Raw genomic sequence first — 18,335 nt, 5'->3', positions numbered from 1 at the left:
TCTCTCCTCCTGACGTCTGTTCAGGGAGAACTGGGAGGAAAACCTGAGGATCCGTTTCCTCCTGACTGATCCGGATCCAGACTTCTGGGTCAACAAACGATTCATTTGGAGTTTTCTGGTCTGAACTGGTTTGTCTCTGCAGCTCTGAAGCTCAGCAGGCCGAAGTTCTCTGAGCTTCCTGAGGTTCCTGAGGTTCCGCTCCTCGGTCCGCTCTCCAGAACCTCCTCCGTCAGCTGCAGGTCTGTGAATCACCTGCTCAGGTGATCCGATGACGGCGCCGCAGGCTGATAAACGCTGTGAGCGTGAGGCGACCCTGAACCTGCTGCTGCTCCACAAATCACACCTCCTCCTCCTCCTCCTCCTCTTCCTCCTCCTCCTCCTCCTCGTCTTCGTCTCCAGTCATCTGAGGAATTCGGCCTTTTCCTCGGACCTCCTCTTCAAAGCCGGGTCGTATCAGGAGATCAGAGGAGGAGGCTTCTCCTGCTTCACTTCTCTGCTTCACACGGAGCGCCTGAACTCCGCTGACTTTTCACCGACTTCCTCCCGTCCGCAGGAACGAGCGAGGAGTTTATCTGCTCCTCTTCCTCCTCTTCTTCCTCCTCCTCCTCCTCCTCCTCACCGGAGCTTCCAGACACAAACATTTCCTCAGTCAGCTGCTCTTTGACCCACAAACCTGCATCTCTGAGGTTCTGTTCTTAGAACCTGAGGTTCTGTTCTTAGAACCTGAGAGTCCTAACCCCCCGTGGATTCTGGCTGCAGCTCAGCTGGTCTGCAGAATGAACTCCTTTCAGAAACTTTCATGCAGGATCTGGTTCTGTGAGTCAGGATCATGACCAGAACCACCACAGACTGGTGGTCCATCTGTCCATCTCCTGGTCCATCCTGCTATAATTAAGGTCCTTGAAGGTCATCAATGAATTGAATCATGTCATCCAAGCTGCAGCACGGGGTCCCGGGTTGGAATCCCGGTTGCTTGAGGACGGGCGTCCGGTCTAAAGGTTCTGCCCCTTGGTGCAGCTTTAAGCCGTGGAGCAGAGCAAAGTGGGCCGACAGCGCAGCCTTCAGTGTCAGGCGGCTGTGATGGAAAGCAGATCTTCATGAGGATCCTCAGCAGATGTTCTGGATGGTTCTGGATGGTTGGTCTGTCAGTGAAGCAGCTTCTGAAAGCTTCCTGCTGTGTAATATAACATCTATAAAAGCTGCTTTGGTCAGCGTTATTTCATAGCTGCGTGTTTTAAACATGAAAACATCCACAGAGGACTTTATTTCTGATCTTCTGCAGGTTCAGAGGTCCAGCCTGGGCTCTGTTGGAACGTCTGTTAGGTTGATGTCTGGAGCTGTGAAGCAGGAAGTTGTTGTAATGTCTAAACTGAGGACCTTCAGGGTCTGTATTTACCTGCCCCCCCCCCCCCCCCCCCCCCCCCAACAAATAAACCTCCTTTCTTCTCCTGCCGGTCGTGTTGGAGCTGCTGCTCTGTGTTTGTTCACTCATCACTTTGAAGCTCAGACTCTGCATTCTTGTTGCTGTGTGCTAATTAAAAGGCCCGTGGTGCGTTCAGGGACCGCGTTCACTGTCGGTACTCAGGCTGCAGCAGTGGCCTGCAGGAGCATTTATGTGAGGAAGATGATGGCGGAGAGCTTCATCAGCAGCGCTGAGCTGTGAGGAGCTCAGGCGGCGCTGCAGACGCTGCAGACGCTGCAGACGCTGCAGACGCTGCAGATGCTGCGGCGCTGCAGACGCTGCAGACGCTGCAGACGCGGCGCTGCAGACGCTGCAGACGCTGCAGACGCGGCGCTGCAGACGCTGCAGACGCTGCAGACGCGGCGCTGCAGACGCTGCAGGCGCTGCAGACGCGGCGCTGCAGACGCGGCGCTGCAGACGCTGCAGACGCTGCAGACGCTGCAGACGCTGCAGACGCTGCAGACGCTGCAGACGCTGCAGATGCTGCGGCGCTGCAGACGCTGCAGACGCGGCGCTGCAGACGCTGCAGACGCTGCAGACGCTGCAGACGCTGCAGACGCTGCAGACGCTGCGGCGCTGCAGACGCTGCAGACGCTGCAGACGCTGCAGACGCTGCAGACGCTGCAGACGCTGCAGACGCTGCAGATGCTGCGGCGCTGCAGACGCTGCAGACGCGGCGCTGCAGACGCTGCAGACGCTGCAGACGCTGCAGACGCTGCAGACGCTGCAGATGCTGCAGACGCTGCAGACGCGGCGCTGCAGACGCTGCAGACGCTGCAGACGCTGCAGACGCTGCAGACGCTGCAGACGCTGCAGACGCTGCAGACGCTGCAGACGCTGCAGACGCTGCAGACGCTGCAGACGCTGCAGACGCGGCGCTGCAGACGCTGCAGACGCTGCAGACGCTGCAGACGCTGCAGACGCTGCAGACGCTGCAGATGCTGCGGCGCTGCAGACGCTGCAGACGCGGCGCTGCAGACGCTGCAGGCGCTGCAGACGCGGCGCTGCAGACGCGGCGCTGCAGACGCTGCAGACGCTGCAGACGCTGCAGATGCTGCGGCGCTGCAGACGCTGCAGACGCTGCGCTGCAGACGCTGCAGACGCTGCGCTGCAGACGCTGCAGACGCGGCGCTGCAGCGCTGCAGACGCGGCGCTGCACACGCTGCAGACGCTGCAGACGCGGCGTCGGCCGTCGTGTCGGAGCTCGTCAGCTTCCTCAGCGTGTTATTAGGCATCTGGATCAAACCTCCATCACGAGGTGATAAAGTGGCAGGATGCTGTAATTACAGGTGAGCCTCCGCTCCGACACTTTCCATCTTACCTCACAGGATCATCATGAAGGCAGAACCGCCTCTCCTGCTGCGTTGTACCGCCTGAACCTTCTGCTGCGGCATCCATGATGCTGGATCAGGTTCTACGAGGTTCTGCTCAGCCATCCCACAGCCTGGCTGCAGGGTCGGGCTGGGGAGCCGGTCCTGGTTTTGTCGGCTCAGACACATGAATGAACAGGACCGTGTTGGCTCAGACTAAACAGCCTGAGCCCAGATAGGATCTGCAGCGGCTTTACAGACGTCTGGCTTATCAGCAGCGCCTTCAGCGGAGGATCAGTGCGGCTCGGCAGGAAGCAGCAGAACCTGCAGGTTCTCCTGGTTAGCGGACGATTCGGTCCAGTTCAGACGGAACCGCACCAGAAGGTCTTTAGAAGCACCAGAGCTTCAAGCAGCTGGTTTGTCCTCAGTAAAAGGTTTGGAGGACAGACCTCAGAATCCTGGGGAAATGTTCCAGATGCCAGAAAGGGAACCAGATTTAGAACCGTGATGAATTATCTGGTTCAGGTCCCAAGAAATGCAACGATGAGGGCAAATCTTCATGGATTGTTCTGGCTTTCTTGTTCCAGCTCTAGTAAATACAGAGAAAGTAACACATTGACCAAAAAGGTTGTGTCCCAGGTTCTTCTTGTGGAACCGAAGGGTTTCCTACAGATCTAATGTCCTAAATGCAGACGCTGTCTCAGCCCAGAGCTGATGTTGTGGGTCAGAACCTGACCTCATCAGGAGGAAACCGGCTGCTGTTCTGGCTCAGCGTCTCCCTGATGCTCTGATGACTTCCTGGTTCCTATGTGGTTGGCTGCAGGTTCTAGGAGCTGTTCCAGCTGCTCCAGTGTTTTTACTGTGGAGGACTCAGACCTGCATCCCCAGCTCAGCAGATTTCACTCTAACTGCAGCCGCTTAGTTGTTCTAAACCAGCAAATTGATAGTTTCCTGTTCAAAAAGCTTCAGCGGCTGTTTTTCCAGCCGGTGGTCTGCTTCAGTTGGGAACCAGCGGGGACCTTTGAGCCCACTGTAGGAACACTGTAAGCTGACTCCCTGGTGGGAGCAGACGTCACTGTGGGAACGGCGCTGGACGGAAAAAGCAGCAGCTTTGACCTGGAGGAGAGCGAAGTGTGTCACAGCAACATGGAGGCAGAGGAGCTTTACCCAGGAAGTGAAGCGAGGGCCCCGGGGGCCTCTGGGGGGGGGGGGGTATCATTACAGACGACGTGGAGTCTGAGGGAGCAGAGGTGCTTTACAGGAACAAGCAGATGCATGCAGGGTAATTTTAGCTGTGCTGGCGGGGAGGAGGGTCGGCTAAAGCCTGACAGCTCTGAGCTGGAGGAGGGTAAACGCGCGGCGTGTGGACAGATTAACGACACGCTCCATCACACAGGCTTTGCTTTTAAAACCTGACGGCGGAAGGAAAATGTGTTGGTTTGAGACGGTTCTGGTGTTGGTTCTGAACTCCTTCAGGCTATCGGTTAACGCCGCAGCTGAGCGGGTTAAACCAGCAGCATGGTCCCATATCATTTAATATCTAAAGATCCCACAGGTAGAAAGTACCGTTTTAGCTTGGACTGAAATCTAAATATCTTTCCTGGACATCATTTCTCAAAACCTCTGTCTCATGAAGCTGAAATGAGCCACTTTTTAAAAAAGGTTGCTTTAGTATTTTGAAGAAGAGAACCACTCAGTTAGCCACGTGCGCTCCCGTCACCATGCTAACCGTGCTGTAGATGGAATCATGTTTTCATGTTATTAGCACGCTAACATTAAAACTCTCACCATGTGCAGAAAGTTCTCCCCACAGTTTTCCAGCACCTAGCATGTTACTGTTAGCACGGCGTGTTAACTTTTTAGTTCCTGTCCTGGTGGAAGCATCTCAATATCGTTATCATAATATTAAGCTGTGAATATCTTCAGTATCTATCATGCTAACTTTAGCATGCTAAATGTGTGCTCTTTAGTATTTTCAGCGCTAACATTAGCACGCAAATGTTTACCTTTGTTTTGATATTCTTGACATTGGTGCATTGATGTTATAATCACCGTCCCAAAAACGCTTTAAAACCTCTCCAACATGTCGCTTGCTAACTTTAGCGTGCTAACAAACAAGTAATGTCATTTCCTGATGGCTTGTGATATTGAGTTCAGCTCAACAGAACTCCCACATTGTATATTTAGTTCAGAGTGGGATGGTTAAGGTTACTGTGTACTCTGTTAATGCGTTACTTTGTTAAGGCTAACAGCAGCAGGAGCTACAGGTGCCCACTCAGCTGTGAAAAAGCCTGAAACAGCTCTGCGGGGGGGGGCTCACATTGAATGTGGTGAGGGATGTGGGAACCCAGATGATTAAAATTCAGTGTGTGAACTCACATGAGACGCACAGCAGGAGGCTGTGCAGCGCTGTTTAAACAGGAAACGTTGGGCGCTGGACAGAATAAAGTTCAGATGAATTTCAGGATAAAATCACCAACTTACGCTAGCTTGACTAGTGTAAGCAGAACTGCGACACAGAAACACGAGGAAACAGATGGGCTTTTGGAGGATGAAATAGGATGTCTATGCGTACGGATAATTTTTAATCATTTATGAGGGACAGCAACAGAAAGGACCACATGAACTTCTGTTCTCGCCAGTGCCGTAACCGGAGAACCACAACCCGCACCGTATTTGACTAAGTTCTGAACAGAGTGACCGGATCCATCGGTCACTCTGTAGGGTTAGGGTTAGGATTAACCTAGCCCTAACCTAGCCTTTGTTTTCAGCGTGAGGGTCGGTGTAGCGTGACAGGAAAATACTCGTGACTCATGCTCACTGCATGAGGCTTGAGAGCTCTGGCTCACTGACTAGGACTTCTTTACTTTCATAGTTTCACCACAACGACGAGTTTTATTCCTTTTTTAAAGAAAACTCACTTGTCTGAAGACTTGCTGCCTGTTTTATCTGCAGAGATTTCTCTGCTGTGCACCACGAACATCCAGAGTTACAGCCGAAGCTGAAACCTTCTAGCCGTCAGCTCTGAGAAACAGACTGAAGCCGGTTGGTGTTTATTTGTGAAACAGAGGAGCAGATCCTCTCTCTGCAGGCTTGGATCAGTCTGCAGGATCTGAGGGTTTTAATAATCGGATGAACAGATCATATCTGAAGGGGTTCCTTCGCCGCTCGTCTTGTTTACGTCTCACAGATCTGAGCGAGACGCCCGACTGATGTGGGTTTTTATTTGTTGGAGCGGATCTTTTTTCCTCCCTTTGCTCTGCTGCTGCTTTTATTTCTCCTGGAGAACTTGATGTTCCTGATTGCTGCTGGTTTAATCCTGTAAATGAAGGGCGGGAGGCTTTACACTGAGGCGTTAAGGTTTTAGGATTGTGTGAAGGAAAAGATAAGATTCAGTACAACAAAACATGAGGAAACTGACGGGGAATAATTAAGGCTAAACCTGCTGATTCTTCATCAGAGTGATGGAATATCTGACAAACATGAAGGTTTATAGGTAAAATCCATCTGTGGTTTATCTGTTGTTTTACAGTTTAATGTTCAGATTAGTCAGAGGCTTGTTCCTATTTAAACGTCGCCTTTAGATCCAGAGCTAATAAAGCAACGACTCAAAGCTCAGTGAGACGAGCATAAAATCTAACAGCCTGTAACAGAATCGGGTTCACTCAAAGTTTTAACACACAGATGGTTTCCTGAAGCAGCTGATTTCTCATTTAAAGGTCACCGAGTTCCTTTAGAAATTAGCTTCAACGCTTTTTTTTCTGTTTGAGTCGGTTCTTTAAAAACCTGCCGCTGCTCCACATTTATTAGCTCCACAAATCAAAGGTCAGCGAAGCAGAACTACACCCATCAACCTGCTTGAGTCACTGCTCTTTAGAGACACAAACAGGTTTTAAGTTTTTTATCCACTGTTTACATCATACAGCAGTAAAAATAAATGTGGAGCTATACGACAACCTTTAGAGTATGACTATAATAGATATTTACTGAAAGAACATTATCCTTAGTAAAGCTGAAAAAGCATATAATACCATTGTTAGCACCTCTGCTACACTGCAAAAAGGGCACGAAAAGTCAGTCAAATTTTCTTGTAATTAGTGGTTTTTCCCTTGATTTAAGCAGCTAAATAAGACTATTTGCCAATGGAATAAGATTTTTGCACTTAAAATAAGAACAAATCATCTCCATCTTATTTCCAATGCCAGATATGTAATTATCTTATTTTAGGGGTAGAAATACTAATTATGTTGGCAAATAGTCTTATTTAGTTGCTCAAATCACGGAAAAATACACTCATTTCAAGAAAATGTTACTTACTTTTAGTTCCCTTTTTGCAGTGTAATAACTCAGAAGCACTGAATTGTGGCTCGTTTTTCAGGTTAATTAATTCTCTGACGTGTTGCTGATCAGACCGTTAAACAAGTCCAGTAAAAAGCTACAGGTTTAGTTCACATTTCAACAGTAAATGTTCAACTCCTTTGGCTAAAGTTGAGCCAAAACATGAGCAATGACAACGTAGGCTTGCTAAATTATTTATTGTTGACATAAGTATGCTAACATTAGCACACCAAAGTTAATATTAGCTTCAGTGTGCTAATATTAGCACACCAAAACTAATATTAACTTTTAATATTTAAAAAAAGACCCAATGTTCTGAAAACTAGGATAATAGAAATAAATTAGAAAAGCAGACCGCTAACTCAATCATGTACAGCTAAACTTAGCATTGCCGTCTTAAAGGGGACAGATCATGTTTTTTGTATCTTAATTTTCACGTGTAAGTCATTCAATTATGGTCTCTATAAAGTGGAACAGCACAGCTTTGGTCTGAGTTCCTCACTATTGTTGCCCCACAGCCCCTTTTCTACCCCCTGGTCTTAGTAGCACCCCCTCACCCCCCTCGCCCCCCTCAGGTCACAGAGCGCTACACTCCGCCCTGTTCGGCCATTTTTGTAGTCTGGGGACAGTTTAATGACGTATGACCGATCCTCGTGTAGCGTCAGCATCTTCAGCTTGGATTTATTGGGACAACTGTGGCTCAATGGGTGGGGTAGTGGTTGTCATTGCAATCAGAAGGTTGTGGGTTTGATTCCAGCTTCCCCCGGTCACACATGTGTCTCCGGGCAAGGCACTTAACTCCAAGTTGAACTACAGATCTGCATATTGGTATATGAATGTGCATGCAATTGGGTAAACAGAAGTTCAGTTCATTTACCGTTTACAAAATCACTCAGAGTAATAAAAATTACAATTTCACAAAATTGGTAAATTGGAAGTTCATGACCTTATTTAGCAACTCTGCAGCAAATATTGTAGAATTTGCTGCGAATCTAAAGATACCTGCTCAGCTCCTGGTCAGACATTAATATTTCCTGCACTCCTACAGACTCCAAGTACACAATAACATGGATTTAAGGGCTAAAAAAGTGAATTTTGCAGGATATCAACCCTCTAAGAATGCCTTTATTCAGAAAAAATAAAGTGGACAATACCTGACAATATTTTTGTTTCTTTTGTCTGTTTACTTAAAAAAAACATCCAACGTACCACAACAGATTATATTTTTTTAGCGTTACGCCTTGTGCTGCGTTTCAAGGCGTAATTACTGACCAGTAGTCTTCACACACCTTTAGCTGTGTGTGTGTGTGTGTGTATATATAAAATAATCTGGAATATATATATTTTTTCCCAAGCTGTGATGATGATCAGTGCTTCATGGGGGCTTTCGGGGGCCCAGTAGCACTTCCTGGCCCTGAGGCCCCTCCCAGCGTTGAAGCGGCCCTGTTCCTGCTGTTTAGCCACAGGCCTCAGCTGCAGGTGAAGGTTTTACTCGTCCTGTGTTCACAGCTGTGGGGGCCGTTGTGTGGGGGGGGGCCCTCTGCCGCGTCCTGCTGGGCCCCCTGTCCCTGACGATGGTGGGGGGTGCAGCCGTTGGCTCCTGACGTCCTGGTGTGGCGACACCTCAAGGCGGGGAGGCTGCTTCCTTGGTGGTCTCTGTAAACTTTCAGCAAACACGGCGATGTTTGAAGACAGAGGGGGGGGAGGTGGGGGAGGAGGGGGGGGGGTGATTAGATCAGATCTTCCTCTCTGAGCCGGTGGGAATCCGCTGCAGGCGCTAAGTTCCTGAGATAAACCTCAGACTAATCAGAGCCGCTGGTTCTGCTCTGACTGATTTCAGGCTTAATGCACAGACATGAAAAAAGGCCAAGAAGCTGCAGCTTCTGCGGCTCGTGGATCTTTTCTGCGGTTCTCTTGAAGCCCAGAGATGAGTTCCTGGAGAACTGAGAAGATGATGGATATAGGGGGTTAACAGTCTGCTCTCCTTAATTAAAAGCTGGAAGATTAAACCTCTCAGAATGTTAAAGTTTAAGACGCGGAAGAAGTAAAAGATGCGGTGAAATTCTGACTAAAAACTTCCTGAACGCTAAACAAGTTCATACAAGGTTTAAAACGCAGCTTTTGGTGGTTTTCAGTTTAAATGTCTGATAGATTTATTCATCTGCGTTCAAACTAATAAATTATATTGATTGGTGATTTGAACTGGGATTGGCTGACATCTGATGACCTTAGAGCATAATGTCTGTTAACGTGACTCAGATCATTAACAGTTCTACACCAGGATAGATCTGGTCTTCTTGATCATGATTACTAATACCCACACAAATATTCAGCCACAGCATGTTAGTGGTCACTGTGTGATGCTCAGGGATACAAGAATGCCAAAAAACAACCAACTGGTGTCAAAAAAACACATTTTCACTAATGTTACTGAACATAACATTTAGTTATTTAGTTAATTATGTTAAATGACAGATTCCTGTGGGACATTGATCAGCAGTTCATTCTGTCTGGCTTTACTTTGTGAAGGTTTTAGCCATTTAAAATAAAAACTTGCCGCCTACAAAGTCATAAGAATAAAAGGCCTAAACTAAGATGCTTATGAGAGAATTGGCCTATGAGCAAAATCAACAAACTCTGGTTTGGATATTGTTTGGGTGTCTTCCATCAGAAAAGAAACACAAGCTGTAAACAGTGTGTACAACCTGGTGGTCTAACTTCACGTTATTTAGAAATTAAAAAAGGCTTAATTTTAGGGCCCACTCTATTCAGCATTTCCATAAACACGCAGCTCTGCATCTCTATGCTGATGACTCTGTGATCTACTGTTATAAATCCACTGATTTTGTCTTTCAACATCTGCCGGCTTCCTTTGACACCATTCAGTCTCAGCTTTCAGAACTACGGTTGGTACTGAATGCAGGTAAAACTAAAAAACTAAAGGTATTTTATTTACTAATAGAACGTTCCCTTATCTAAGCCCATTATTGTCACAAAACAAGGACGGTACGTTGATTTTGATCGTCCTATAAACACCTCGGCATACATATCCATGATGCTTTAGCTAAAGCTAGGATAATTTAATTAAAATAAGTTACGTTTCTCATATTAGGCCATCTTCATGACGGTTTCAGACTGCGGACATATTGTCTGTCTGGACGCCTGTCAGCTCTTTAGCTAGCAGAAGCTGCTAACTGCTAAATGCTGTGACTCATGGAGCGCTTAGATTCAGTAAAAACTCATCACTGCACCTTGTTCTCGTTGGTAGTCCCGCCCTCACTACATACGTTTAAATGTGTGATTGCTGGCGTAAATTGTTGTAATTTTATGTGTTTAAACAGGTCTCTCTTGTAAATGAGACTTGGGGGACTAACGTGTATAAATAAAGGATTAATAATGAAAATGCACAGCTAGCGAGTGGAAACTAACGAGTAACGTGTTTATATCAGCGCGTCAGAATGATATTAACCAACAGATAAGGCGAAGGCCCTGGACTCAAAGGACAGAGGGGCAGGATGAGACATGAAGGCATCTGATTGGTTGTTTCCATTCGGGCTGAAGGGCAGCGATTGGTCAGAGTTTTTACAGAGATCTCATTTTTAACCTCCTTTTTCTGAATATAATAATGTATTGACTGTCAGGATGGATGATTTCACCCAGGACAAAAAGTGTTTCTGAGCAGGATTACCAGCTGCAGCTTTAAATTTTAACTAAAGTTTTCTATTAATTTTCTCAGGATTTGTTCTCTTTCTCCGTCTCTCAGGTTCCAGCTGAGATCTTTGTGACGTTTTAATGTTTGGCAGCTTGTTCCTCAGATGATCTTCATCAGAGCTCCTCCTCCTCCTCCTCTGATTAAAGCCTTCAGGCTGCAGACTCGTTATCAGCTGCAGCTCTTGTCTGTGCAGGACGCACACACCGTCGGCCAATCAGAGCTCCCGCTGCTCTGTTTATCAAACAGCAGGAGCGATGAAGGAGATACGAGCGTTTGCTCCTCTTCAGCTCTGATTTCATGCTTCATGTGTGTCCGCTCTCCGTCACACAGCAACGCATCAGAACTTTGAACTGAATGAACCTCAGCATTTACAGGCACAGCCGTCAGGAGCTCATTGGAGTAACGTCAGGTGATTCCAGGTGGGATCAGCTGGGCCTGTCTGACTGTGCCCACCTGAGCAGGTGTGCTGCAAACAAACCCGCCTCGCTGGTTCTGGACATTCCTGAGACTCGCAGCGCGTTAATGTGTAACTGCAGCTTCACCGCCGCCTAACGTTCACCAGACATGAATCTCCTGACATCGGGTTCTGCTGCACCAGAATCCAGACGGTTCTGACCCGTTTCAGACGTTTCTGAAGACGCTAACTCTGTCAGAATACAAGTTTTTAAAAAACGTTCCTGGTCTGGCAGAGCTCAGAGTAATCAGATTACTGTGCAGCACCGGGTCGGTCCCGGCGGGTCGGTCCCAGCGGGTCGGTCCAGCGGGTCGGTTCTGCAGCCTGCAGGCCGAGGCTCGCTCAGATCCTCTGGTTCTAAAGTCAAAGCAGCCATTGTTCCCCAGAGAAGAATGCGATGAGCTCATGGGAGGAAATCTAATTGGCCCGCGCTGCTAGCAGAGACCCCCCCCCCCCCCCACCCCAGGCCTCAGGCCGACCCCGAGGCTCTGCCTGGAATCCATCCAGAACACGGTGGGTCAGAAGGTCCAGAATCTGAAGGTTCTGATCTGTTCTGCTGACAAGCAGCTGGTTCTGAACTTCCTGAACACTGACAGCAGCTTCCTGTCCTCCTCCGTCCTCCTGTCTCCTCTGACTGGGACGACTAACACCTGCCCCGCCCTGGTTCTGGTTCTGGTTCTGGTCCTGGTTCTGGTCCTGGTTCTGGTTCTGGTCCTGTGACGCGTCTCTGGAAACATCAGCAGGTGGAGACATTCAGACCTAAGCGGTCCTCAGGCGTCTCACTGATTGGATGACAGTCTGTAGGAACCGTTTGACCCAGAATGGATCAGAACCGTTTATGGATCTCTGGAGACGTCCCGTCTGCTGAAGGAGCTCCTGTCTGCGGAGACACTTCCTGTTTCCATATATGGGCAGGAGAAGCGCCCCTTCCCCCTCCCTGGTTCTCCTCCGTTTGTCCAGCGTCACTCTCCCCGACGGAAACACATTCCAGCCGTCGCCGTGCCCCCCCCCCCCCCCCCCCCAGATCCCCCCCCCCCCCCCCCCAGAGTCCCTCCCTCCCCCCCTGAGAAAGAAAGGCTTCTTCCTGCGCCTCCTTTCATGTCCCGCTCAGTCTGGAGGCTCCTGCAGGGTCAGCGCTCCACAATGGCCGGGTCACCTGGGCTTAAAGCTCCACCTGCTAATTGCCGTTAGCTTCAGAGACGTCTTAACGGCAGATTAAACGCGCAGCTTTTCTCTGGTGTCTCTGGATCAAAGGTGGAGTTCAGCTTTTGTTAGAACGCCACTTTTAAAGCAGATTAAAGCAGGACGGAACGTCTGAGAGGAAGAAGACGTTCTAATGGCGGCTAAGAACAGCGGTTCTGTTAAAGAACGCTTTAAAAGTGCTTAACAGAATTGTTCTGGACGTCCTGCTGGTCTCCTGCAGGATTCTGGAGGACCACCAGGGGGCGGTACTGAGGTTCTCCTGCGTTAAAATCAACCTGTCTGAGCGAGCAGAACCAGTCCACGCGGTTCTGACCCGTTTTATGGTTCCTAAACTGGTTCCAGGTGTTTTAGGGAAAACTTTCAGCCTCTCGTTCATTTTGGGGTTCCTAAAGTTTTCAGAACCGGGTTTAATCACCAAGCGTCACAGAACCGGGACCAAAACCTTTTAGGTCAGACCCGCTTCCTGCCTGGAGCGGGCCGGTGCTGAGCTTTGGTTCCTGGAACTGAACCTGGGTCAGAACTGGGTTCTAGTTCAGCGACCATCTCTGGTAGAAACGTTCTGTTGAACAGAACCGCCTCCAGGTGCCGGTCCGGTTCTGCTTGTCGTTCCAGGATCCGTGGCTCCAGGTCTGCATCTGGACCTCAGACTGGAGTTTCCGGGTCGTTTGCAGACGCTGGAGGAGTCAGTGGGCCCGGTTCTTTAGGCCCGGTTCTTTAGGCCCGGTTCTTTAGGCCCGGTTCTTTAGGCCCGGTTCTTTAGGCCCGGTTCTTTAGGCCCGGTTCTTTAGGCCCGGTTCTTTAGGCCTGGTTCTTTAGGCCCGGTTCTTTAGGCCCGGTTCTTTAGGCCTGGTTCTTTAGGCCCGGTTCTTTAGGCCCGGTTCTGCTCTGGACTCCATGAGGCGGAGGGTTCTGAGGTTCTGGTAGACGGGGACAGGCGTCTCTTTGTCCTGCGCTGAATGTGCTGATTGTCCTGTCGGGTCCATCAGCACCTCCGACTCGTCCCACTCCATGTTTGAGCAGCAGCTGGACCCCCCCCCCCCATTGTTTCCACGGCAGCAGCAGCCGTCCCCTCGGCCAATCAGAGGCGGCGGCGGCCACCTGCGGCCTCGCTGATGTTTGCCTGCCGCTGACGGAGGCGGCTTCATGGTGTTCCTGTTACACTTCCTGTTCGGAGCCTTGATCCGAGGCCAGAGAGGTTCTGCTGGGACCGGTTCAGGTCCAAACGATGCTCCAGATGTTCTGTTGGATGGGGGGGGGGGGGGGGTTCTGGGGTCATGTGACGGTGAAGCTCAGTTTAAAGGTGTTAAAACGACCCGGTTCATCGTTTTCAGAACAAAAGCTGCAGATCAGCCAACGGGTTCTGGTTCTGACCAGAATTAGTTCTGTTGAAGATTTACTGCGTTTCTCAGGATCCAGTAACTTAGTTTGAGTCATTTAACGTGACGCTGCTGGATTAGTTTATCTTTAAGGAAAGAAACACAGATTCTAACTAAAGGATCTAATAAATGTTCTTAATGATCTAAAGTTAAAACGTCTGAAACCAAAACATTAAATTCAGCAGCTTTTAAAACACTAAGCCTGAACTTTAATTAAAATAATCCAGTCAGACGCAGTTAAACCCAAAAATATTCACACCTCTGGCAGATTTAGGTTTTAATAATTTTCACATCTCTATTAAACCTAAAGTCCTGGCTGTGGCGCTGAAGATTAGGGTGATGGTTGGGAGGCTCTCCAGGAGAAAACAGCAGCTATGTTCTACTGATAGTTGAGCTTTATTGTTTCCCTTTTTCATCCAAATGTTTCTCTAAACGTGTATTTTTTATTTCATTTCATACCGGATCTGTTCAGACGCTCGTCGTGTCGGTTCCTGTCAGGACAGGAAATCCACCAGAGGTCAGAATCATCCAGGGTTCTTCTTCTGGGCTTTAATGTTGACCTCCAGGGACGGCGGGGCTTTGACTAGGACCTTTCCTGGTTTCCTCTCAGCAGCTCGTCTCAGTCGTCCTCTCCGGGTTTCTAGCTGCTCCACTTTGACCCGGTCCAGCCGGAACCGTCCTCTGACACACGACCGGTTCCTTTACTCGTTCTACGGGAAAGTTTCATCCCAACAGAACCTGATGAGCAGATTTAAGTCCGGTTCTGACCCGTTTTAGCCGCGGAGCAGCAACGCTGAGTCTGTAGCTCTGCAGTTAAAGCCCTCAGACTTTGATTTGGACCCTGAAGCCACGTCCCGCTGCAGAGCGGTCCTGGTTCTGGTCTCTGACCCGGTTTGATCCACTTTACAGGGTTTCTGTTGGCAGTAAATCTGACTCCACCCTGCATTGAAACCTCAGCGCCTCCTGATAACCTTGAGTTCATCCCCAGACACGTGCACACACCTACACGTGCACACGCCTACACGTGCACACCTGGTGGCGGTGTGTTTGCATTGTTTCCTGTAATAAACCCCGCCCTCTGTGAGCCAATCAGCTGCTCTGTTTGCCCCGGGCCCCCAGGGGCCTCCTGTCCGCTCTCTGTTTACGCTGCAGATTCTTTCTCTGAGCAAACAGCCAAACCTCACGCCGTCACGGCCAACCTGAACGCTGTGACCCGCCGGCGCTGGTGGCTGGACCTGCTCGGACCCGCCCAGAACCACCCTCCTGACCCGGACCTAAAGGAGCGGGCCGCTGCTCCGTCACGCTCCGCCGGCGCCGCATTCCTGCTCCGTCAGTTCCTGCAGAAGAACCCGGGCCGGCCGGATCCGGCTCTCAGGTTTCTGAGGAGGCCCGGACATGGACCCGCCTTCCTGCAGAACCAGAACCTGCTCAGGAGCAGAACATGGAGCGCTGACATGAGTCAAAGTGATTCTGACCAGCATCTGGGTTCAGAACCAGCACAACAGTCAGAACCGGTCCCAGCTTAGGAGCAGAACATCAGGTCCAGAAAGTTCTGGAAAGCAGACAAACACGTGAGGAAAGACTGAAAGTCTGGCATGGCTTCATTTAGTTTAGTCTGAATGAACAAATTTCATCATTGTGTTACTGAGATAATAAAGATTCTACTGATACTATTAATAATAATAATATAATAATAATAATAATAATAATAATAATAATAATAATATAAATCGTGTATTTTATTGGTGGATGGATCATCATCACATGTCTGCTCCTTTGTTCTGGACTGGTGGAAACCTTTCATCTCGGGTCCAGATGTTCTGGCTGTGCTCTTCCTCACATGGTTCCATCGCCTGTTCTGCCAGAACCGTGGATTCTGAGCAGAACCGCTGCAGACACGGCGCTGACCACACGCCTCGGGGCAGAACGAAATGTTCTGGACACTAACGACCCGGTAAAGAACCGGGTTTTAACAGGAAGTCAGGGGTCAGAACCTTCAGCTTGTCCTCACACCACGACTACAGCTAGCTTAGCTTTCTGATAAATTAACATAAATGAGACGTTCAGCTTTCACAGAACCTGACACCTCTATATAATAATTAAATATTGTACGTTTCTCTCATCTTTAGGTTCTTAGAGCCCCAGTGAAGGGGCCGAGGGCCACAGACCCCTGGTTTAGGGCTTTCTTTAAACATCTAAAAGCAGATCTAGATGTTGGAGAAATGTCCTCATGTCTCGCCTGGAGAACCAGGCCTCTCCTCCTGACCTCCTGACCTCCTGACCTCCTGCATGTTCTCTCTGCAGGTAAGGCCTTCGACATCACCTACGTCCGCCTCAAGTTCCACACCAGCCGGCCGGAGAGCTTCGTCATCTACAAGCGCAGCAGCGAGGGCGCCCCCTGGGTTCCCTACCAGTACTACAGCGGCTCCTGCGAGAAGACCTACAGGAAGCAGAACCGCGGCTTCATCCGCACCGGCGGCGACGAGCAGGAGGCGCTCTGCACCGACGACTTCAGCGACATCTCGCCGCTCACCGGGGGGAACGTGGCCTTCTCCACGCTGGAGGGCCGACCCAGCGCCTACAACTTCGACCACAGCCCCGTCCTCCAGGTCAGGCTCCGGTTCTCGCCGCTCTGAGCGTGAAAACATCAAAATGTTCTGCAGGGTGAGGAATGAGGATAAAGATGGGTTTGATGTAGCGTCAGAGCTGTGGGAGCAGAAACACTGAGAACAGGGAGAAGTTCGTTAAGAACAGCAATAAATTAAACTCAATGACATTTTATTTATATAGTGCCAGTTCATGAAACATGTCGTCTCAAGGTTCTTTCTAAAGTCAGCTTCCATCAGATCCTCCAGGTTGGTGAGAAAGTTTCCTCTCTAAGGAAACCCAGCAGGTTGCATCAAGTCTCTCCAAGCAGCATTCACTCCTCCTGAAAGAGCGTAGAGCCACAGTGGACAGTCGTCTGCATTGTTGATGGCTTTGCAGCAATCCCTCATACTGAGCATGCATGAAGCGACAGTGGAGAGGAAAACTCCCCTTTAACAGGGAGGAGAACCTCCAGCAGAACCAGAACCAGGCTCAGTGTGAACGCTCATCTGCCTCCACCCACTGGGGCTTAGAGAAGACAGAGCAGAGACACAGAAAGCTCAGAAGCTCACATTGACCCAGGAGTACTTTCTATGGTAGAGAAGACAGAGCAGAGACACAGAAAGCTCAGAAGCTCACATTGACCCAGGAGTACTTTCTATGTTAGAGAAGACAGAGCAGAGACACAGAAAGCTCAGAAGCTCACATTGACCCAGGAGTACTTTCTATGTTAGAGAAGACAGAGCAGAGACACAGAAAGCTCAGAAGCTCACATTGACCCAGGAGTACTTTCTATGGTAGAGAAGACAGAGCAGAGACACAGAAAGCACAGAAGCTCACATTGACCCAGGGGTACTTTCTATGGTAGATGGTAATAGAGGATGATCTGCCTCCCCTGATGATGTCACAGCTAACAGAACACCAGACCAGGTGTACCTTCTATGAAGAGAAAAATGATAGAGAAAGCTCACATTGACCCAGGAGTACTTTCTATGGTAGATGGTAATAGAGGATGATCTGAAGGATTCCACTGAACTGACAGAACCGTCCAGAACCGTCGTTCATGGACAGCTGATAGAACCAGGAGGACAGAAACCTGGTCCAGCTCCCACCGTGTCACAGCAGCTGAGATGTCCTCTGTCAGGACCTCCATCATCCAGGAGGAGCTGCTGCTCCTCGGCGTTGTGAGGAGGAACCGGCACACTGATCTCAGACCTGCTACCAGGAACCAGAGGTTTGATGGTTGGTCACAGGTTCTGCAGCTGTAAGTCGGATCAGAACCAGAACAGAGGACGGTTCCCGCCGTTTGGTTCCCTCCTCTCTGAGCAGGACAGACCTTCTGCAGTCTGCAGTCAGGTTGCTGGTTCCAAGCCAAGTGTTGGACAGGCTAGCGGGAAACGCCCCCAGGTTTCCCACCGCAGCAGAGGCTCTGTTTGGCATGACAGAGGAGCAGCTGGAGCTCCTTCCTCCTCCTCCTCCTCCTCCTCCTCCTGGGATTCCTTCTCTTTGGTTCGGTTGCCTAATAACTGGAAAGCAGATTGTTTTCATTCCTTCTTGTCTTGCACCATGTTGTGAAATCTCCTCTGCAGAGTTCTAGGACCGTCTAACGGTTCTGTTTTTCACTTCCAGCCAAAATGTTTACAGACCAAAAAGAACACCCCCCCCCCCCCCCCCCCCCCCCCCCCCCAGACACAGAAGATGTAGAAATGTCCATTAATGGGACTGAAGGCCAACACTGACCCAGTAGCTGCTTACTGGACCTTCATAGTCTTCATCAGTCTGCTGCTGTGCTCTGGATCACGCTCCATCATGGTTCTGTCCATCATGGTTCTGTCCATCATGGATCACGGTCCATCATGGTTCCTCCATCATGGTTACCCCGTCATGGTCCATC

The 18,335-nt window shown here is 49.6% G+C and overlaps 1 protein-coding gene across 1 annotated transcript in view; it reads left to right on the top strand.

The window, feature by feature from the left end:
- Positions 1 to 18,335, top strand: part of LOC105920027 (laminin, gamma 1) — a 49,120-nt gene that overhangs the window by 7,245 nt on the left and 23,540 nt on the right. The window contains exon 2 of the mRNA XM_036132879.1: positions 16,160 to 16,464. Coding sequence (XP_035988772.1) covers positions 16,160 to 16,464 — 305 coding nt within the window. The remainder of the gene's footprint in view (positions 1 to 16,159; positions 16,465 to 18,335) is intronic.

Source organism: Fundulus heteroclitus, unplaced genomic scaffold (genome assembly GCF_011125445.2).
Source record: "Fundulus heteroclitus isolate FHET01 unplaced genomic scaffold, MU-UCD_Fhet_4.1 scaffold_56, whole genome shotgun sequence".
Taxonomy (NCBI): domain Eukaryota; kingdom Metazoa; phylum Chordata; class Actinopteri; order Cyprinodontiformes; family Fundulidae; genus Fundulus; species Fundulus heteroclitus.
The sequence above is the reverse complement of the archived record's forward strand: the minus strand, read 5'-3'. Positions and strand labels throughout refer to the sequence as shown.